The sequence below is a fragment of the Python bivittatus genome, unplaced genomic scaffold (genome assembly GCF_059951505.1).
Source record: "Python bivittatus isolate LINGU-HERP-01145 unplaced genomic scaffold, Pbiv_v1 ctg000560_np1212, whole genome shotgun sequence".
NCBI lineage: Eukaryota > Metazoa > Chordata > Lepidosauria > Squamata > Pythonidae > Python > Python bivittatus.
Window position 1 is genome coordinate 5,099,547 of NW_028277083.1, and position 23,400 is coordinate 5,122,946.

Here is a 23,400-nt window from a genome sequence, read left to right on the forward strand (position 1 = left end):
AAAGAGCCTTCATCATTTTTTCTCTGACCAAACTGGCCAGCTTCACCATTTCTCCATTCTAGACTATAAAATTCAGTTAATTTTATAGTCTAATTTTCCACTGTAGGCATTTCATTGCTTTTCCAACTTTTTGCGTACAATAATCTTGCCGCAGTTACCATATACAATATTACTTTCCCATATTTCTTATCCAATTCCTTGTCCATAAAACCCAGTAAGAATAATTCTGGTTTCATCACAATATTTCACCATAATATCTTTGGCATCATTTTATGAATTTGTACCTTTTTATTTTTTTTTGCTTTTTCACAAGTCCGCCCTGCAGGATAAAAAGTCCCCTCTTCCTTTTCACCCTTCCAACACTGATTTGATATTCCTTTATACATTTTAGACAATGTAGCTGGTGTCACATACCACACGGACACTTCAAGCAAAACCCGTTCTTTCACTGGGGAAAGAGGGTTTTGTCCAGCTTCCGTCTGCACACCCCCGGACCTTAATTTCACCCCCACAAGGGATGCAATTCCCCCCCAGTTGGGAATCCCCCAGCCTGACAGCATCCAATCACGCTTAGAGCTGGTTCTTTTCCAACCTGAGTTTGTTTTCTCCCTGCAGGAAAAAGAGGCTGAGCTTGGTGTGACGGGCAACTTCCTGTGCAAGGAATGGTGGTGAGAGCCAGGGACTTTTAACGCTTTGTGTGCAAGGGGGGGGGATTCGGAGGGGGAGTGGGGGAAGATAGGCAGTGAGATCATCTAAGGACGGGGGTGACTGCCTGACTCCATTGTCTTTTTGCAGGGGATTTTCCCCGAGAACATATCTAGAACATTGGGGGTAGGGGGATATCCCCCCCCTTAAGCTACCTAGCAGCTGGAAGAGATTTCTACTGCGAATAACGGGAATCTGGAAGAAACTGCTGCCTTAACCAAATACCAGGTATTTATATACTCCCTGTCCATCCAAGCCTGCCCTTGCTGCCCCCCCCGCACCAACCCCCCCACCCCCGTGGTTTATCTTTGCTCTCTCTCTTTCCATCCATCCTTATTCTCTTGTTCCCCCAGCAACAATGGCTGAGATTTAATTCTGCACTAAAGAGCTGTTGCTGATGGAGGCAAAGAACGAAAGGTTGGAGGGGGGGGGAGATTCTTCTCCCCCTCCATCCAGTTAACAAGAGAAAGAGGCAAGCATGCTGGGGGGAGCTTCCTTGCCCCACTATTTCAAAAAAAGAAAAAAATTATCAGGCTTGACAATTCTGAGTTGCTCTTCCTAATGCCATGGCTGTGGCTTGGAATGATGAGAAAAAGGGGCTTTCCCCCCCCCTTTTTTTGCAAAAAAGGGAAGTAGGGACCTCCCCACTCTGCCCTCTTTGAAGTCAGGATCAAATTGGGTCCAAATATTTCTGATCCTGCCCGCTAAGATTCAGCTGAAGGCACACAGAGGACTTTCTGACTGGGGAGGATGTATTTGGCTTTTAGAAGCCTTTGGGATCGTCTTCCAAAGGTAGCTAATTTGAGCCCACAATTGGGGTGCCTGTGCGGTGAAAGCCTTTTGAATCTTGGACTCCAAATCCATGAATGAATGAATGACGTTTGGGAATCTGCTTTTCCTCCCTTGCAAATTCCAGGGAATGTCCCAGAGCTCTTTTTTTTGGATGAGCTTGGCATCCCAAACACCCAAAAGGGTCAAAATCATTTGCATGAACAAATGTAAGGAATTCAGCTTATTGGCTTCAGTGAAACAGATGGGTCTTTCTCTCATATGAGTTTATTATTGACGTAACCATGTTTTCTCGGGAGTGAACAACATCCAGGACTATACAGAAAGGTCTGGGGGTGTTGGGTCTGACCACTCTTTATACTGGGGGATATTTATAAACCCTTTAGAATTTGATGACAATGCAGCAGTTGGAACAATACAGTAGATTCTGAGGCCACAAAGGAAAAAAAAAATCCAATTTCTATGAACCAAAGCCCCAAAATTCTTATATTCCCCAATTTTGAATGGCAAGACTGTCTCACATGAGAGGTGATGCCTGGAAAGCTGTGGGTTTTGGCTTCCAGGCTGCACAAGTGGGAGAGGCTTGGATAAAACAGAGGCTGCATTTTTAGTAAATCTCTGATGAAGAGCTCATGGCTTCCAACCCATGGAGCATTTGCAATGTGACCACCTTGGTGCTCACGAGGTTTGGATGATATCACACATGATATGCTCCCGAGGATTTCGGAGGGCTGAAACGTGGGTGGCTTCTTCTCCCCGAAGAATTTGGAGATGGATGTCCTTCCTCTTCTTACATCCCACCACCTCCTCATCCAGGGTTGTCGTCAGTTGACCCCTACAAAGATGGCAGCCGCTTCCTCCTCCTGCAACGGAGAAGAAGACGAGAGCTTAAAGGGATGCGAGCTCTACGTTCAGAAACACAACATCCAGCAAATCCTGAAGGAGTGCATTGTGAACCTCTGCATTGCTAAACCCGACCGGCCGATGAAGTTCTTGCGGGAACATTTTGAAAAACTGGAAAAGGTGAGTGGCTCTCAAGCGTTGGCAGGGGGACAATGGGCTGCTTTCCCCCCCCCCCCCCAAAAAAGAAGAGTAAAGCTTTTCTGACATTTAGAAGCTGCTTCATACTGAGTCAAATCATAATTCAGCTAGCCCAAGGGAGCTGCTCTCTAAGGTCGCAGGCAGGACCTGTTCCAGTCCTAACTGGAGATGCCAAGATTTGAATAGGGACCTTCTGTAGGCAGACTGGATTTGCTTTGCTCATCTAACCTCGGTCACCAACACTGACTGGCAGCTGTTCCCATGATTTCAGCAAGGATTTCTTTCAGCCTCACAAGCATTTCAAGGGTCCAGCTAAGATCCTTTATTAGGCAAACCGTAAACAGGAATTTGCCATCTACTGAATCTGATCCAGTCCATTTAATTTCTGTTGCTGACCCTGACTGGCAGCCCGTGAGATTCTGCAATTCAAACTAGGATCCTTTTCTGGGGAAAGGGGAAACGATTTTACGCCTTGGCTATTTAACTCAGTCTTACCAATACTGGTTGGCAGATGCTTTCCAAGCATTCTTGACCACATTTTTTCCTAATGGGAGATGCCAAAGGTGAAACGTGGGACTTTCTATAGCCAAAGGACTTCGTCCTGTACTGAAGCAGATTGTCTGTATCGCCTCTATTGCTGACACCGACTGGCAGCAGCTGTCCAAGGTTTCGAGCAGGAGTCTTTCTAACTCTCTCTGGAGATGTCAGGGATTAAACCTAGGGCCTTTGAAATGGTGAATGCGTGTTATACATTGCCACTGAGATGGGGGCCCTTTCCTTAAGGGGAAAATAAAGGAACCCACTGGCATTTCCAAACGGGATGTGACAAGCACCTGATGCAAGAATGATAATTATGCCGTTTGGCCCCCACCCGCTCCAGAAGTGCATGGGGATTACTTACAACTCCTTGGTTGCCAACTGCTAGTTCCAGGTGTTTCTTCTGGTGCTTGGTCTTTAAGACTGTTCTAAACGTGGAAAGAACTAGGGGCAGAAGACTCTGCTGATGATTCAGAAGTTGGCTGACGATAAAGTTGTTAAAGCAGATGAAGTACCAATAGATGAAGGCATTGCCCATCCTATATAACAGAGCAAAGGCTCTGGGGCATGAACGTTGAGAGCAGATTTTGAACTCTTTGGCTGATCTCTTGTTAGGCAGATATAACCTATGCAATGCCAATGGGCAAGTCTTTTATAAATAAAGCACATTAATAACAATCTACACTGTGTGTTGTATTTCCGAAAGAGCCTTTGAAGAAGTACCCAAGGCAGGTGTAACTTCAATCCATGAGAAAATAGCTTTGTTTCCTAATGCTGGGATATCTTGCTAATCAGTAATATGCCTACATCAGCAAAACTAGTATATGTGTGTATGTATATCCACACACATGCATACATGTACACACACACACACACACACACTTCTTACTTTAGTTATGATTCTCTTCTGAAAAAAAGCTTCAATAGCAACTTAAAAAAAAAAAATCCAAACTCAGCTTGGCGCATTTTGAAAAACATTCAGCAGAAGCACTTCAGACTTATCACCAGGGTAGCATCTAGCCATTAAAGTAGTCCTTAAAATTAAAAAAAAAAAGCTGCTTGAATTCACTCATTAAAGTTGAGCACTACCTTATAAAGGTTTGTGCAGAAGTCAGGAAGCAGAATAGCAGAGGGGTGCTGGGCTCATAATTCCACAGCGCTGTGGCTGAACCATTTTCAAAATGTGAACAGGCTTAATAGGAGATACTACTGCTCCTCTTGAAAAGGTGGTGTATAAAGTTAGTTATTTATTTGAATTTCTTAGCCGCCCAACTCCAACGGACTCTGGGCTGTGTACAAAACTGGAAAAGCCATAAAAATCCAATTAGTCAACCAATAACATCTTTATCGGGTCAAACAAAAGTTCACCGGATTCTGTGCAAGCTTTTGATTTCCAGAAATTCATTTTGCAATGGTAAAATCCACAGGCTTTCAAAATTCCATTATTATACCCTATAGCAATAAAGTAGCATTCCTGGAAACCCTACAGTGTCTCATTTGTGACCTGGCCTTCCTCAAAAGGCTGACATCAAAAGCTTCTCCAAGTTTCTCTCTGTCCCATCTCGTGCTAAACAAAATCAAGGCACTGTTATTTTGAGTTTCTTCCTCACACATCCCTGTTTTTCAGGACTGTGTCATCTTTTCTGCAAGTCCCCCCGGAATGGCTTTTCCCTTTTTTAGAACCACAAGGTCAGTTCTAAATTCCTTTGCGACAGTAGAAAGGAAGAGCAAAAATGTTCAATCTGTGCTTCCCCTAGGTTTTTTTTTAATTGTTTGTTTTTTGTGTATTACAGAAGCTTTTATGCTGCTTCAGTTATACTTCTAGATGAAATGGGGAAGAGTCTCCAGATCTGCACAAATTAGAACTTCTTAGCTACAGTGCAGAAGTTGTGCTGGGTGCCTAAGGAATTTCCTTATACCCAGCTAAGAAAGAGAATAGTGATCGCCACCACATCTTGGATAATATAAACAGGGATTGAGTCAACATTGTTTCCATTGTATATCAGTTGTATAGATCCCTCAGTAGGTGGAGAACATGAATAGATCCTTCAGTAGGTGGAGAACATGTACTGGAATGCTACATACTTAAAATTGTCATGTGCTCAATTACTCTACAATGCTCAGAATGCTAAACCCAAAACCACATTCAACCATGGCCACCAGTTATGGTCAGGTGCCGCTATAACGTCTTAATTTTGGCCTTTCGGGCATTGCAATATGGTCTTGCTCCCTACCGATCTTTATCCTAGAGCAGGTATATCCCCGTAAGATCTACTTGTTTGGCACTTTTGGCTGTTCCTGCTCCTCTGACCACAAACTCAAGGTTTAGGAACTAGTTCCACAGCTTTGGAATGGACTCCCCTTTGCTCTTCAGATGACAGATAACTTTTCCTTCTTTAAATCTGGGCTTAAAGCTTTCTTGTTTGACTCCAAGGAAGATGGGGGTACCTCTGATTGGGAACTTGTAGTTTCTGGATTGGCCCCTGTGACTTGTCCCTTGGTTTTATGCATGACTTAATTTTAATGAACTTTACACTAGTTACATTGCAAACAGGTGTTACGGGGTCTGGTTTATCTATTCTTTCTGTTGCAAAATGGTGACTTGATTGGTAACATATCATATCTTTTACTTTTGTATATTCTAATTTGATACATCCTTTACTGTTCTGCATTTAGTTTTTAGTAACATCAATAATAGTAATAATGGCTGTGTTTATGCAGTGGCCTAGGTGTGGCTTAAGGCGATAGCTAAGTTTAACAAACCTGTTTGAACGTCATGTGAGAAGCTGTGTGATGTAGTTGTTGAAGGTGTTTAATTAGGACTGTGAAGATCCAGACTGAGGACCACTTTCAGCTATGGAAGGTTAGCGGGTGACCCTGGGCCACTGTCTTTCAGCCACACCATATCAAAGGGGGGGGGGCATTATTGTGGATAATGAAAACAACAGAGGAAGTAGTGTTAAAAATGCCACCCTGAGCTGCTCGAACAACAGTGAGATATCACTCTAACAAAACCAAAAAAAAAACCTCGGATTGGTTTGGTATAGCTTTTGAGGTTTGGAATCTATAGTATATGACTGATGTAGTTCTCGATGCATGTTCTGATATGTAATCACTATCAATTTTTTCAAAGCAGCAATTGCAGAGGGAATCTTGCTGTTAAAGAGCAGCGACTATCCTGCTAAGACAACTGTCAAACTTAATTAAATTGTGAAGGACATTTTCAAAGGAAAGCTCCATGTGTGTTAATGTGAAATGGTTGGTGACATGCTGTCACTGGATCCCACATAACCCTGTGCAATTAGGTGATGATTCAGGGTGCCCCCCTGCTAGAGAAGTGCATTGAGTGAATGATGGTTAAATTGAGCAAACACAACATATCACTTAGTACAGTGTGTGCATCGATTCCTTTAGTATAGACATCACCATAGAGGAATCTAGAGTAATTAGTTTATGGATTGTTAGACAAGCAGTGAGCTGATTGTGACCTGGATGTTCATATAGGACACCTTCAACCAATCAAGCTCCAGGCCCATCTGGCTCCATTAGAAGCCTGTGGAAGTTGGTGGGGGGATGTCTTGGAATCCGTCACCTCATAAGGCAAGAACATCTGCCTGAAACATCACAAAAAGAACTGTACCCAAGACGCTGGAGCATTATGGTAACTGAGGATTGGACAAGGATTGGTTGGGTTCCGTTAGGCAGGGACAAATGAAACTGATAGGAGTGCCTCCCCTCTCTTTTGTCATATAAGATGGGGTCCAAGTGTACCCATTCACATGGGAGCTTTTGTAATGCACCATGCTTACACACCCTTTTCCCCTTTTCCTCTGAGCAACTCTGCAAATCAGCCTTTGGATTGATCAGTTCTGCTGGCAAGAATCAGATTGCTTGGTAGCACCAGCATGTTTTCTACCAACCAGCTGTTCCTGTTGATTGGGGGAGAAATGTGCAGTTCATCTGGAGTTTTATCTACTGAACTCGCAGAGCCACATCCAAAAGTTGGCTGCAGTTAATCTATGTTCCTGTAAGCCCTGCTCCCAAGGACAGACATCACTCTAGAGTCTGCCTTCTATTCCCAAGAAAGCCTTTGCTTCTGATTCCTTAGACAGGCACTCGTATCCTGAATGGTTACTGAGGTTGCACCTGCTGATGCTGGTGTTCCCTAATATGGAAGGTTGGTTTGGATCCTTCCTCCGTGTCAGAGGGAACATCTTTGCATCCAGAAGAACAGTTCCTGAAGATCAATCAGATACAGCTTCCTCTGGTGAAGCCTTCTTGGTCAGCCCCAGATTCTTTCTTAAGTTCTCTTGGTTTGGAGGGACCCGAATCTTCTTGGAATCCTTCAGGGAGGGTAGCAGAGAAGAAACCCTAGGTCCTTGCAGAGCTATCTTATTGATTGGACCACTGGCAGTATTGGCTGGACTATTTACCTCACCAGGAAAGACTTTTTAAATTCTCTACCCATCCAAGCTGGCTAGGGTTGAAGTCCAACACATCTTGAAGGGCATCACACTGGAGAGCCCTGGATTAGAGGGAAAGGGAAGGGATGTACTACAGCATCTCTTCTTGAGAGGCAGATGAGTTACAGGCTGCCCTTGGCCTGCCCTGGGGGGCCAAGCCAACCATTCAGTCCCTCCATCTGGGTTCTTTGTTCAAGGGTTAGCTCTTTTTCCAAGAGTGGTGCCAGCCTAGCATTGCAGAAAGCCAACTCTAGTACCCAAGAAATATGTTTTGAGACTCCTTTCTCTTCTTCTTTTATTCCTCTTTATCTCTCTTTGTTGTATGCATGTGTTGTGTGTGTGTGTGTGCGTATACACATGTTCCTGGGAATGTCAAGTCTTGAAACTCTACGCACCATGAAAAAGAAGGAAGAATGTCGAAAACTAATTCCAGGGGGGTAACTGCCATGCCAAGTGAAGACAGTGAGAAAATGGTTGAGGGTTCCATGGAGGTCAGTGGAGCAGCCTATGATGACCCAGAAAACACGGTCACAGGCTCCCTGAACATCCAGGGGCCAGCCAGCGGCTATGCAGGGAAGTCAGTGATGGGCTCCATACACATCAGAGGAGGCAAGACACTGATGGGGTCTATGCATATCAAAGGACCAACAAGTGGCCTCCCAGGCTCATCGCTGACAGGTTCCATGAAGGTCAAAGGACCAGCAAGTTATCCTACTGTGCAGAAAGCAGGATACCATGTAAGTTTGGTGAAGCGGTGGGAAGTAAAAGCAGCGGGGTTTGTTCTGGGCCCATCTTACCCTCGTTGGAAAATCACATATTGCCTATGTATTGATAAATATACTTAAAGGCTTGTTTTACCCCACGGCTGACTCACCTCCCAAATCATGCCATGCATGCCACAATGCCATCGAGCAAAGGACGTAATTTGCACGATGATGCTGTGATGTGCATGACCTCACTTGCCCCTTGCCTCCACCCGACAGATGCTCACGTTTCTTCCCTTCAGCGGCACCCCGAAGGAACGAGCACTTGCTGATTCAGTCCACTGGGGGAAAAAAAAGAAAAAGAAGACATGGGAATGTTTTCTGGGAATTTGTTTGGTGTGTTGCAATTGCTGAAGCCTATCTTGAGGGTTGGGGGGCTGAGGGGAGAGAAGGGTGGCATATAATAGCTAGCATTCCCTTTTGAGTTCTTCCCAGAAGGATGCAGAAGGGGGGGAAATCTATAGTGTTAATGTTGATTTCTAGAGTTCACATGGTGAAGTTTCTTATAGGAGGATAAAGCAAGTCAGAAGGAGAAAATGTTAGTTTCTTGGAACTACAGAAATTATGAAGGAAGCAATGCTGGTTGACGGTTGCAAATTTAATTTTGAATTTTGCAAGCCAGGTGTCTATAATGCGATGCCCCCACCCTCTTAGTCAGAACTATCCCTCCTCTTATCTGCAGCCACTGATCAAGTAGGATGGGACTTGTAACCTGGCAGATAGGAAGAGAGTGTCTCCTAGTAGACAATCTGTGTGAAGGAAAAAAACCCATAAAGGAAGGCTCAGAAAGCAAGCTAGATATTCCTGCCTACTGTGTACTCCATTTTAACATAGCTGGTGGGATTAGTTCAGTGTGTCCCACCAGGAAGTGGAGTAAACCTTGAGTAAATTATTCAGAGGGAAAAGTATCATGGGAATGGAATAGTATCTAAAATATATGAGCTGAGTCCACCCATTGTCTAAGGATCACGTGGTTTGATTCTTCTATCTAAACTATGGTCGATAGCTGTGTGTTGTTTGACGGCAGCTAACGTTGGTCCATTGAACAAACCATGGTTAAACTAGCTATGGCTTAGCATAGTATATGAGTCCAGTCCCCAAGCTTTGCAGATCCTCAGGCTATGATTTAACGCTTCTCTTCATCCCTGATCGGCCTCCACCGTCTCTGGTGTTGTAAAAATTCCCATTCTTTCCTTGTTTAATCAGATGGTTAGATGGTTGAATCTGCTGTAGAAACTCCTACAGCCTGACTCTGCGCTGAATCTCAGGCAAGGCCATCTTGGCACTCAAAGAACAGGGTTTTGGTTGGTCGAAGCATGTTCAAAGAACGGAAGAGACGCCATCCGTCCCCTGTCCTATCATATCTGCACTTGTGAATTACAGATGTCATTCCATTACAGCAGAGACGTGTGCTGTCATGGCAACGTGTGTGTGTGTGTGTGTGTGTGTGTGTGAAGGATAAGTGATGTTTCTTTGAAAGGGAGTTTTATGGAAAGATTTGCAGGAATCCACGTCTGAGGAGTGGTATTTCAAAGGGCTGCTTTCGGAAAAGGTTTATTTATTATTCCTTTAAAAGGCTTGGTACAGGAATGTACGGGTGAGGATGAGCGCGTGTGCGTATCTGTGCTGGCCAAGAGGGGGGTTAAAGTCCATGATCTGTGGAACATGCCTTTTTACAAGCTGAGCTGTGGATCTTGGTCTAAACTTCAGACTCGCAGGCTTGAAACATCTGATAGGAGCCTTGATACCTAGCAGTAAAATAGCAATGCATGGAAACGCTAGCCTGTCTCTTATTTGCGCCAGCTGCCACGGGAGTTTTGTAGTAGAGATGCTCTTTTAAAGATACGTACAAAAGAGAACTATATGGTAACTTGCTTTTTTATATTTCCTATTTGGAGTGGGGTAGAGTTCTCTGAAGGCATAGTTAAGGATTAATCCTGGTGCAGCTTCTAGAACCTTTCCCTTTCTGCTACGAAGGACTGCCCTCTGCTATTTCAGCGTAAGAGCCATTGATTTTTCGGTCTGAATATTTTATGGAAAGCTTTTCAAGTCTGGCATTCTCTTGGAGGAGCAAAGGGTTAGCTCCCCAATCTCAACGAACGACCCTTGTTCCTGAGGGAGCCTCCTGCAAAGTGTGTTTGGAATCAAATAGGGGGTTAGGAGGGTGGGAAACCGAGAGATAAGGGGGATTTTGAATAACCAATTGATTATCAGTTGAACATTGAATGGGGGGGGGGGTGTTAGCAAAAACAAGGAGAGTGTGACAGCTTTTACAAGCTGTCTTCAGATGTGTAAAGGAGTCCTCTGCAGAGAGGGTTCAAAATTCGAGGTCGAAGTATTTACGACGTAGGTATTTCTAAGCATTAGAGAGCCGGATGCTAACTCTCACCGCACCGCAGTGTTTTTCTACCTGGAGAGGCTCCTATGCAGAACGGAGAGATTTTTCTTGTGATAACGTGGCTTGTTAGCTTCAGGGAGCTGGTGAAACCCTCTGCATGTCTTGAGCGTGGACTCAAGCCAGCTGAGTTCCAAATAGCCTGTCCTTCAGATGACGGAGCTGCCTTTCTTGCTGGGGGAGGGGGGGAAGAAGAGGGGATTTTGAAGATGAGGAGGTGTGTTGGCATTGGGCAGGAACAGTTTGGGATGGGTAAGGCCCTCCCTGAGAGAAAAGCAGGCAACCCTGAGGTTTTCTGTCCCTCTGCTCTGCTGTGGTTTCTGAAAACATGGTCGATGTTGTGAGCCAACAGTCCTTAACTGCAATTATAAAGGTATGCCCTTTCTTTATCCCCATTTCTTCCCCAAAGGTGATGCTGCTGTGTCACACCCCTGTGCTTCCAGGGAGAGCTGTGTGTGTTTGAGGGTGTGATGCTTTCATTGGTAGATCCGTAATAACAATGTGATGCGTTTTGTGTTTCTCAAAAGTTTTCTTCTGTTACGACTCCTAGTTTTCTAGTTCATTTTTGGAGGGCTTGGGGAGGTCTTTTGTGTTTCCCTGGATGTGGGGTAGTTTGAGCTGACTTTCTTGTTGGAGGGGGTTCTGTCCCTGGCGTGATGGTTTTCTGTTCCACATCTTTCCCTCTGGATCCTTCTGGGCTGCCCATGTTTCCCAGGAGAGGATTGTATTATCATAGAATGATGGCATTGGAAGGAACCACGAAGACGATCTAGAACAACCCTTGAAAACCAGTCCTTCAGAGGTGGCTGTTCAACCTCTTCCTAAAAGCCTCCTGAGATGGAGAACCTACAAACTCTGTAGGTAGTTTCACCATTTACAGATCTTACCATCAGGAAGCCTGTCTTTACATTTCAATGAAAATATCCAGTGGGAAGAATTCTCTCCTCCTGCCTTTCCTTGGAATTAAATGGAAAAGTGGGAAGCCAAGGAGGAGGATGTTGCAATCAAGGTCATTCACGCATACTTATTTTGGTCCTCTTCTCCCTAAGTGTAAGAACACCACTTAGGAGAACTTCACCAAAAGAATAACTTTTGGAAGATAATCCTCAGCCAGTGAATTGAATGAGTAGGGGAAACTATTGTCTTGCATAGCATTATGAGATATCTTTGCAGGCTTACTGTAGGGTATCTGTTGTGATTGCTCACATGTGGACAAGGATGGCCAGAGTTTAGACTAAGGGTCTAGCATTACCTACCCATATCTGAGATATTCCACGGGGAAGAATGTTAATGTACCTTTCCAATACTGGTTCTCTTTGCAAGATGATCATAGAAATTGTTGCCAATAAGTGCTTTGAACACAGACCTTTTGGGAAGGTGCCACCGAATTAAGAAACAGTTTCACTTTTTTTCTCTTGTTACCTCTAATGAGCAAACCATAATTCGTTTCCTGAATCAATATGACCAGCTGATTAAGATGATAATTAGCCACATGTCTGCCATCCGAGCCACTGATATCCGATCTGTTCCCTCCTCCGCACCCTTCTATTTAGTAGACACATTTCCTAAATTATCTTCTCAATGTAATATGAGAGCAGTCAAAAGACTTGGAAAGGGTTTTGGGCTAGCACACGGCACAACAGTGCATTGTGAAGCACAATCTGGTGCTGAAGTGCTGGCTGTCCCCCACCAGAAAACTGCTGTGAAAAGGAAAATGGCAAGTGGTGGGATGGATGGATAGATGGATGGATGGATGGATGGGCAAACATCTCCCCATCTATTGTTCAGCAGTGGTTTGGTATTTGTGGGACACCTCTCCCCTAAAGATCCTGCAAATCTCTTCAAAAGTTATAATTTACAGTCACTATTAGCTTGCACATGTATAATGATTTTAGGGTTTGCATTTGAAAGAGGCTCCCACAGTCTGTCCAATCCGGGCCCTCCTCTGTAGAAACTCAACTATATAAGAATTCTGGGGTTTTTTTGGTTTTTTTTTTACCCGTCATTGGATTTTTGCCCAATGGAAATGTCTTTCAAAAAGTCTCATTCATTCCAGTTCAAGTCTGGAACACGCAAATATTGACATGGCTAAGGCTTTGTTTCAGAAGAGGTGGGGATGAAGACGAGAGGGAAGATGTATGAACTTCATGGCTGTAGCAGTAGTAAGCAACAATGACAAAATATACCTGGCTTTCTTTCCTCTTTACAGGAAGAAAGCAAACAGATCCAGGCTTGGCAGAAATCCAGCTCACAGTCAGATTCTCATGATGATGAAGTTTCTCCACCACCACCCAACCCGGTGGTCAAGGCGCGACATCGAAGGGGTGGTGTCAGTGCTGAGGTCTACACAGAAGAAGATGCAGTTTCTTATGTCCGGAAGGTAATATGGTCATGCTTGGAGGGTTGCTATAAAGGATGCATGGAAATTGTGTTTCAGGATACGTCAAAAACCAGTTTGGTGTTGTGGTCAAGGCACCAGGCTACAAACTGGGAGGCCATGAGTTCTAGTTCCACCTTAGGCATGAAACCAGCTGGGTGACCTTGAGCCGGTCCCTCCCTCTCTGCTCTAGGAAGGAGGCAATGGCAAACCAATTCTGAAAAGCCTTCCCAAGAAAACTGCAGAGACTTGTCCAGGCAGTTGCCAGGAGTCAAAAAACTGACTCAAAGGCACACACACATATACGTCAAAAGACAGGCATCTAGAAAAATGGACCTTCCTTTATGGACCACCATTGGCCTTTGAGTGATGGGCTGAGATTTTATCAGTTTGTGTTTTTATCAGAAGACCACACAGACAGATTCTCTCCAGTATGTCTGCCCCAAGCCAGCTTGGTCAGGTCCAAATGGTGGTCATCCTGCTCAGAAGGGTTGTGTGAATGGATTCTGTGATGTTCGCTCCTGATTTTCAATATCAAATCTATTCTATAGCACCCTGTCCCAGCATTTCAATGAAGTCAACCTGGCAACCACCCAACATTCAGAGCCAAGTTCAATAATTAATGTATCTTGCTGCTTAAGATGCATTTGAAGAAGTAATATTTTATAAAGTTCTGCCAGATGCTTAATTATTTGCTATTCAGCCTTTTTAAAATATTCCCATTAGATGTTCCTCGCAAGATAATTCTGTCTTGCTTCTGGCCTGCCCCATTAGTTCAATCCAGGTAGAAGAAATATCGATAAGTTAATTCAGCATTTTCTAAATGATTCTTGATACTCGGGGCATAACTGGCTTTTATTTTAGACTAAGCAACTTCACAATTCCCACAGTTCTCACAAAGCCACTCCTGGAAGCTTTCAGAAGCTTAACTCAGGATTGGAATTATGGAGTTGCTTTGCTGTTGCTTTTCTTAAATTACTCTAACTGAGTTTTGCCACTCAGCGCATCTGATGAAATAAGCTGCAGCTCATGAAAGTCCTAATAAAATGTCTTCTTCTGAAAAGTGCTACCAGATTCTTTCTGATTTCTAGCTTTTGTAGTTTAACATGGCTCTCCTTCTACAATGTCTATAACAGGAATCTTGGCTGATCTTTTTCTAATCATCCAGAGTTCTACTTACTCCTAACTTGCCCTTCTGCACCTCTTCTTTCCATTCCAGGTCATTCCAAAGGACTATAAGACCATGACAGCTTTAGCCAAGGCCATTTCCAAGAATGTCCTCTTTGCTCACCTTGATGATAATGAGAGAAGGTATGATGGAGTCCATTGGCTCTATTTTACATTACGGTTTATTTCATCTGGCACGAGTTCAAGAACAAGATTTCATGGTTCTTGTACCAACCTAAACCTTTGGGTGGTGCTCCTATAGCTTCCCAAAGCTGTCCCAAATTAGAATTTGCTAATGTGAAGAAGTGAAAGGCTATTTGGGGAGTAAATTTAATTTTAATGACATCTCTTTCATTAATGAACCAATTTGTTGCATCTAACAGAAGAAATTTTAAAAAAAGGATTTATATGTATATGACTGTATTCCCAATGTCATATAACATTAAAATGAAAAGAGAAGGGGAAGAAAAGGGTTGGAAGGCTACATATGTCATAAATGAAGTCCAAAAAAATTGACCTGATTGCTTAGGAGCCCTTTTTGTCCTCAAACCCCACTAATTCAAATGCTGATGAATGACACAGGTCCACAATCCCCTGCTACAAATTAGACCTGCTCTTCCAGTGTTGTACAATGATTTTTTTCCAGGGGCAAAACATACAAGCAACCTTTCTGAAACATTCTCCAAGGCATCCAATATATAAAACCCAATTTTTCTCTCCTTATAACTTCATCTTAAGATCCCAGGACAATACTGAAAGAAGATAGTTGGATTCAATTGGTTTGGCTGGTGTTGACATTGCACCAACTCACCGATGAACCCCTGATGGTCCTTGCCCTCCTGGGGCAGCCAGAAACTTTGGGTTTGTCACCAGCTTGTAACTGCAAGTGAGCCAGGAGGAAAGTATCATTGACTTGAAGGATGCATTAATTACATTCATTTTTAGCAGCATTTCATTTAGTTTCTGCCCTGGTCGTTGGGCACTTTTTGATTTGGGGTGTTTTCTTTGTTCTTTAGGACTTGGTTTGGAAAATGCTGGGCATCTACGCACTGGATAATCCTCACCCTAATCTTAGGAATGGGTGTTGAATGTCCAGATCGGCTTTCAGCCAAGATGTGGGTTGCATAAAAGCTCCCTCCCCCGCAATAGTATTTTCTCTCTGTAACAAACATTTGATCCTATGCTCCCCTCCCAATTCTTTTTACTCCTTCAAAACTTTCTAAAAATTGTGCTTTATTCTTTTTTTTTTTTAAAGGGCAATGCACTATTACATTGGTGAATATTTTTACCAATATCTTTACATTTTGAAAAGTTTGTCGCATCCCACCTGGAAGACTGAAGATGAAAAAATTTATTTGAATCTTTATTTCAATCACTGGCAGAGATATATGATAAACATGAGGAATTCAGAGTCCTTTGGAACTACAATTTCAGTACAATTCCTGCTTAATTTTGTAATCACATTTGTAGGTTCTTCATTGCATTGCTGTCCACGTTAGCTCCTCAATCCAGTTGATCCAGCTGCTGGTTTACTTTAGTGGATTTATTTTGGAATAACATGGTTGCCTTAGTTTCTTGACCTGAACTGCTTTGGAGTGTGTGAAGCAGCTGGTTTAGTCTCATCCTTACAAAAAAGTAACAGTTTCTAAGATTTCCAGAAACAAAGGTGGTCTTTGAATTGGCCACAACAGCTGGAACAGCCCGATGCACCACGGTCTCTCAGCTGCCACATGCAGAACAGAGACGGGCGGTAATAGAATATTTTAAGCATTTAGTAATTCCAGATTTGTCATTTTTTAGAAATATGTCTGTGTGTTGGGAGGGAAGGGAACAATGTATTTTAGGAATGGGTAGGAACTTTGGAGTGTTGGAAACTGGGGCCATGGACATACCCAAATGGTGATGGCTTAAGTTTCTGGGGCAGGCTGGCTTTTGGTAAGTAACATTACCAGGATCCCTTTTGTGGCTCCAGAATTGTGGAGGTGGAGGGACACAGCATGAGATCTCTGTTTTTTAACTTTTGAGCATTTGAGGGATTTTAAGGGGCAAACAGCTTCCTTAAGCCTTGTGGACACTTAAAACATCCTTTTCATAATAAAAAAATGTGTGAAGCCCATTCCAAAATGGGTCCCAGTCCTGCTCAACTTGGAAGTGTGGCCCTGATGGAATTTATCCATTCCTGTACTAAGCCACAAAACCATGTTTGGCAAACCTCCAAGATTGGGTTCACATATCCATTTAAGTCATGGTTTCACTTAGCCATTTTTCACCGAATAAACTATAATAGCTGGGTTGCAGAATGCACTCAGCCAGACCATGATATGTGAAACCAACCTTTCTGTTTTCTCATTCTCCTTCCTTAACGTTGTGCTGTCCATCATTTCATAGCACGTAGTCCTTCCTCATCCTGGCATTTCTGGGCATGCTGACTTGGAATTCTGGGGGATGAAGTTCAACCCATCAGAGAAGGGTGAGCCTTGGTCATAACAGGGTGACCATTTCACTCCCTGCCACCTGGTGTCACTGTATTCAAGATCATGCTATTATTACTATTTTTTTAAAAAAGAAGCAAAGCAAACATGCATTTGGACACCCACACCCATAAACTCAAACACACGGCTAAATCTCTAGACTGCCACTGTGAAGATCAGAAATACAGACCACCATTAACAGCAGTGTTGGTGTTGTTGAGAACATGCACCCACAAGATCCATGTAGTTTCAAAAGAGGTCCCCTTATTTTTTGAGAACACGCTACAAAAGCTGCTGATGAATTCTGTGCAAAGGAAAAGTTCTCACGCTGTCTTGTTTCTAGCTGGTCCAGAGCTGGACAGTTCACAATTAGTTTTGCTAAACAGGAAAGCAAAAAGTCTGTAGCTCAGTGCCAAAACCTTCCTTGTATAACAAAGGTTCCAGGTTTGTTTCTTGGCACCTCCAATAGAGTTGGGGAAATTCCTGTGCCCAAAATCTTGGAGAACTTCAGCTAATCAGTGTCAGCCATATGGAGATTGATGGACCCGTGACCTGGTTTAGAGTAAGGCCACTTCCTGTATTTCTTCTTAGCTGTTACTCCAGATGAAATTTTGTATGTGGAATCACAGCTGAGGAAGGGAAGTGAAACCTCTAGAACCAGCCGTACCATTAGATGGGATGAAGCAGCCCGTTTGGGTGCTGATGGATCAAAATGAACATAAGCTCCTGCCCTCCCAAGCAGTTGTCTGGAGCACTTTAAGGTGATACCTTTCTTTCTGGAGTATATTGGATCTCTACTCTGCAGCTTTGCACAGGTAACTGGGAAAGCCATCCCATAATTTTTTAAACAACTTCTTCCAAATGAAAGCAGTGGAAGAGTCAAGTGAGGAGAACAGAATTCTTCCTTCCACTTCAAGCACCATGTCCTTCTGGATTTCCCTGGAAACACCACTGCCTTTCTCTCTATTTCCCTTCTTCAAATTGCACTCAGCTTCCTTACAGGTTGTGTGGCAACAGACTATTCTTATAACTACCATTGACTGCCCGGACTGGCCCCAATTCCTTCCTACCCCGTTTGCTTTGGAGAGGATTCATCAGTGCTTCTCCCCTTGCTGAGTTGCTCGACAACTAGATGACAGGACATGATCTGGCGGCCCAAGGACCTTTGGGACAATCTTAATGACCCTGATGTTGCATTTTGTGTGTTCCAGTCACTGTATCCTCCTTGCCCTACCCAGGACGCAAGGATATCTGTTACGGAACAAACATGGGTTGGGGATGTACTAACCACCCAGCTATGTGGGTGAATGCTTTTGCAAAGGCGGACGGAGAGAAATCCAGCAGGTGGTGATGAGAAAGGCAGCTTGAAGTCACATCTGGAGAAATGTGCTTTTCACTCTGCATTCCTGCAGCTGTTTGGCCTGCATTGTTCTGTTTTAACATTCAGAGCTGTGGCCTTTCCTACCAGATCAACTGCAAGTGTCCTTCCTCCCCAACATGTGCCCAGAAGCAGTGTGTTTTCTTCTGCAGACACCAGACATTCAGATTAGTGTGTCTCCCCCAGGGATCAGATAGAAGCTTGCCTACATGTGCTTACTCACGGTGGAGGCTGAGAACATTGCTAAAACAGATGGGAAGGCCTAAATGTCCCATCAGAAATATGAGAGGAGGAGGAGGAGGAGGAGGATATTCATGGACCAAAGAGCTAGATTTTGGCTTGGAAGTTGTTCTGATTTCTCCCAGTTGGGGCAGAGGGAAAGCATGCTGTATTGATAGATGTGATGGCTGTAGCAAAGAATGGCCAGGCTTCTTTTGGAAAGGACAAAGCCTTTTGGGGAGGGTCATAGTCAGACAGGGCACACCATTGCTTTGCAAAGGTCCCAGATTCAAAATCTCCCACATCTCCATGAAAGGGACAGGACACAGGTGATGGGAAAAAACTCCTCTTGAAATCCTGCTGCTGATCAGCCAACAATAATGGGGTCTATGGGCCTGTAGACTCATTTGGCGAAAGCTTGTTTCATAAATAACTTGGTTCTGCTTATCACGAGCATGCTTATCCCAGAGCAAGGGCCACATGAGTTTTTGAGGGCCAAGCACTTCCTTTGGCTTTTGAGTGTCTGCATTCCCCAAAATGAGCAGGACTAGGGCATGGATCCCCTTGTCTTTGGGACTAATGCATAAGTGGAAATCCTATCATTAAATCTGTTAAGTCCAGAGCCTAAGAGTGCCTTACTTCACCCATGAACAAGAGGAAAGAAACATATAGTAAAGAGAGCAGCACTTCCTGGAATAACCAGGTAACTAGGCAACATTGCATGGATGCAGGATCATTCCAAGAAACTCAGTAGAGACGAAATCTCTGTATGAAGCTCTTAGTGTAAAAGAGAGACAGAAGAAAAAGCATGCACTTATAAACTAAGCAGGATCTCTTGCTGTTCTTCCATTAATGTTTAAAGAAATCACTTTTCTGTGTACAGAGAACAATTTTAATTTTTATAAAGTGGGATTTGGCACAGCGTCGATCTGTTTTGTCAAGCAAGGTGTGAGGTGGTCTAAGAATCTAGCAGGTTGCTGGGGGGTTCCTGGGAGACCTGATGGATTATGATCCAGATCTTTCCCTCCACAGGGTTAAGCATTTTAGTAGGCTTCAATGCTGCTGGAGGTGCTGTCTTCATCTAGCCCTCTGTATCCACAGCCTTCTCCAGCTGATGTTGGGTGTTTATTTCTAACCCCCAAAACTTGGTTCCTGCCCACCATCCCTTACAGTAAAAATCAGCATGAATGAAATCTGTGAAACTCCATTGGCTGAAAATATTCCTGTGAATCATTTCCTTTCCTTAAAAACTCACTTTTCCACTTCGCAACAGCCTGGCTTTATTGCTCTGTTAATCACTTTCCTTTTTCTCTCAGCATTACTACATCCTTAGATGCTTCCTTTACTGTAAGTGGTCAGCAGTCACAATGGAAGGTGGACCATGGCATGATGTGTACAGATTTTATTTGGATTAACACATTTTGGGAGGAGTTAAGTGTCCTCTTGGGAATCATAGTTAGTTTTCAACTCTGTCATAAAAGGCTGTAATCACTTTTAAAGCCCTATATGGCTTGGGTCTGGGTTATTCATGAGAATATTTTCATCTGCAGGATTTTCTCCTTCTCCCCCACCTCCAACTGACCTCTGCAAATCTTTGAGGAGGTTCACCTCTAATTTGCCATGGACTCGCCTTGTGAGGACTAACAGTAGAGTTTTCTGTGTAGCCCCCTTGCAGGAGCTCAGGGATGGACCTCTGGCTGTTTTTAAAAGTCCTTCGATTATGGATTGGTTTTGAATTTCAAGTTTAACATCTTTGGTTTGAACTCTTGACTGCCTGTTGTTACTGTTAACTCACCAGTTGGCTGTGGGTAAGCAACAGAGTGACATTTGAACCCAACAGTTCCCTAAAAGATTTGCCATCTTTGTCTGTCTATCGTTTGAGGAACAAGTCAGATTTTTTACCCAAAGTGAACCCAACTCAACCCTGTTTGGCCAGCCAGGAAATGAATCAGTTAACTTGTTTAGCAATAATAGGAAAAGGAGACCTCTGAACCTCATCCTGTGGAGGATATGTACAAGCAGACATATGGATTTTGGGCAAATGGGTGAATTCTACAGAACTATAGACTAAAAAGGCAAGTTGGTGAGAGATGTAAAGACAGAATGAAAAGCACTGGAGAGAGTTGGTGGAGGTAGCTGAACGTTTGTCTGGCGGTTAGATTTTTTTAAATCTTAGAATAGCGTGGATGTGGGAGTTGAAAAAAAAAATAACACTAGCTAAGATGAGGCCATAGGCTGTCACTCCAAAGAGGGTTGAATTTTGAGTGTGATCCCGTCTTCCTTAAGAGTTCAGTTGTATTTTCACAGTTGGCACCAGAACTGAATATTTACTAGTTCCTTCCTTTCTCACTCCACACCCCATCACTCATTCACCCTTTAAGCGCCGTCCATAATGGCATCCATGATTGGATAGCTACTTCTCTCCCTGCAGGAGAGAGGGAAACCCCTTATTCCGTTCAACTCAGGATATTTACTTTCCTTTTATCTTCCATCTGAAACAACATGGTTGATTTCTTCCCCCCTTTGACCTAGGGACTTGAGAGATGTTGCCTCATTTTAGCAATCTTAACCTAGCCTCCGTCTTTGTACTTTGTATTGCTGTGGATAGAGAGTCCAACATTCCTGCTTAAGGAAAGTCAGTCCCATGTCAAGATGCCCGTTGGAATGTATTCTGATGAAACGGACGCTTCCCTATGAAAAGATAGAGAAGAGAAAGTCAGACTCTGAAAGTGGCCAAGCCTGTTAGTTTCTCAGGTCATCTGAATTCTGCTTAATGTGGGATTATAGAATCAGAATCATAGGGACCTGGGAGGTCTTCTAGTCTAATCCCCTGCCCACTGCAGGAATCTTCACACCATTCTGGGCAAGCGGCTGTCCAGTCTGAGGCTCACATGTCACCCTAAGCCATGGTTTGTTTTAACCATGAGTAGATGACAGAACCACAGTTGGCTAGCTTCATGCACTATATGAGTCCATAAGCCAATACATTGCATTGTGCATTTTTAGTCTTGCGCATGGTCACGAGACCATTTAGGCTGGGATCAGCCTAAAATTTAACGTTCATTCTGGTCACATCAGACTGCACTACCTTTCTCTCAAAGGATGGACAATGGGTCACAGGGTTGTCTAGCGTGCACTAGAACTGGCTGGTCCATCCATGCAAACTTACAGTTGCCTAGAATGCTACATTAAGGAGAGCACTCCTTAATTTCTTCTAATCAATAAAAGCCTTAAAATGCAACCTTTAAGAATTAACAGATTGGAAGAAAAAGAATTGGGGGCTTCAAATAATTACATAAAAAAACATAACTATAAAATGGGGCTAATTTGCAACATCCTCTGTAAATCCTCCCCATTTGAAGTGATTCTTCTTCTTCTTTACCCTGCAACATTCACATCATCGTTGGAGACAAATGCCTCTTAACTGATTCTGAATTTTTAACAAAGTGAATAAAATCTTTCCAAATTAGATTCCTTTTACAAAAAATGTTATCCCCAGTTCAAGGAAGAAAAAGATCGGATTTTTGAAGAATTGCCTTTGAATCTCAGGGTTGGGAATGCCAACTTCACAGTTTGCTGAAGGTTGCCCCCTAAATGAGCCCACATTCAGGAAGGGAAATGCACCAATCTTGGGTGTAAATGTGTCCGCTGAAGCAGTTTGGAGCATGGCACTGTTCTTCAAAGTGGCCAGCTTGCATCTTGTTGGGAAGCCCAGGGGATGTTTGCTGATTTTTATCATTTGGAGATGTTGGGGAATGGTTTAGTCCAGACAAAAGGCCTGGCAGAAGCATTTGAAGGAGCATCTTCAATATTTACTTAACTGAGGGTCAGCAAACATGCAAGAGGCCCAGGGCAGGTGGGACTTGTTAGTTAGGAGTGATGCTGGAACTTCAAAAAGGTATTTATTACTTGGGATAAGTGCGAAGTGATGCTGTGGAGTTGCTGTCAAGGATTTTGGCTCTTTTCCTGCTTCTGCTGGTACCGCGGTGGAATATGATTTGGGCTTACTGTGTGGAGTCCACACAGCTATTGTGATCTCTAAGCCCTGGTTTGGGTTTAGTTTCTTGTGATGTACAAAGCCAGCTTCTTAGTCAGTGGCTTAGCACGACACATGAGCCCAGCCATAGCTTAATCAGCGTTTCTATTTCTTACCCATAATTCAGCACGATCTCTCTAGATTTAAATTCTGATGCAGGATGGGTCACAAGTGAGGATATAAACCTCTCAAGGGGGTCAGCTATTGCTTATGATTAGTTTTTGTCTCATTGGGGTGGCTCATAGTACTACACTGGGCTGTAGGATTTGGTTCCAATATGATTTGTTCCAATGGTTAAACCACAAGTCTGGTGAATAATTGGGAATTCAGGTAGATTAAGATACCGAATAACAGACTAGGTTCAATTACTCCACTGAATTGTAATGTGGTTTGTTTGGATTTGGCTGAAAGGGTGGGGCCAAGTCAGCCTGCGTGGTGTGTAAACCAGGGTTGATGGCTGGTGTACTTTGCAATCCAGATCAACTGTGGTTTATTCAAACCACAGCTAAACAAATTGTGAAATAGTGTCATGCGTGAACCCAGCCACTGTGGTAATTGGTTACTGGTTAAATTGTATATTACTGATGTCACCCTCAAAGATGCATCTTGTTGGTCAAACCATCTCTCTGATGTAGGAATGACAGTCTTCCACTCTTCTTTGTGGCAGTGTGAACAGCAAAGAAGGTTCACGCATCCTGCTAAGCCAAAAATGTAGTTTGATTTGGGTTTTGCAGACCCAGGCTATTATGGGTTAAGGTTTATTTGGTAATAAACCTTGAGTCTTTGCAATGTGGTGGCCTTATTCGTAAGTCTAAGAAATAAATGCATACCTTAAGTAAACACGCCATGTCTTAGCGTAATGCATGAATGCAACCTGTAAAGTTGGAACGTCAGGTGAAAGTTCAGTTCTTTTTATGCATGTTAAAACTTGCAGTTAGTCTTTGATCTCTACTATAGTCTTCTTTGGGGGGAAAAAAGAATCAAATATGATTTTCTTAGGGAAGGCAGCTGGGTTCCCTAACCCCACCAATTATCCCGTCAGTAAAGTGTTCATGTCT

General features: G+C 43.4%; 1 protein-coding gene across 2 annotated transcripts in view; it reads left to right on the forward strand.

The window, feature by feature from the left end:
- The first annotated feature begins 338 nt into the window (after positions 1–338).
- Positions 339–23,400, forward strand: part of PRKAR1B (protein kinase cAMP-dependent type I regulatory subunit beta) — a 66,160-nt gene continuing 43,098 nt past the window's right edge. Inside the window, exons 1-5 of one of the 2 annotated variants that reach the window (XM_007426232.4) lie at positions 339–668; positions 796–933; positions 2,311–2,517; positions 12,904–13,074; positions 14,291–14,382. In XM_007426232.4, coding sequence (XP_007426294.1) covers positions 2,338–2,517; positions 12,904–13,074; positions 14,291–14,382 — 443 coding nt within the window. In that variant the 5' untranslated portion in view covers positions 339–668; positions 796–933; positions 2,311–2,337. Of the gene's footprint in view, positions 669–795; positions 934–2,310; positions 2,518–10,031; positions 10,166–12,903; positions 13,075–14,290; positions 14,383–23,400 lie in introns of those variants that run through there. The other variant, XM_025165424.2, reaches the window with a different exon arrangement.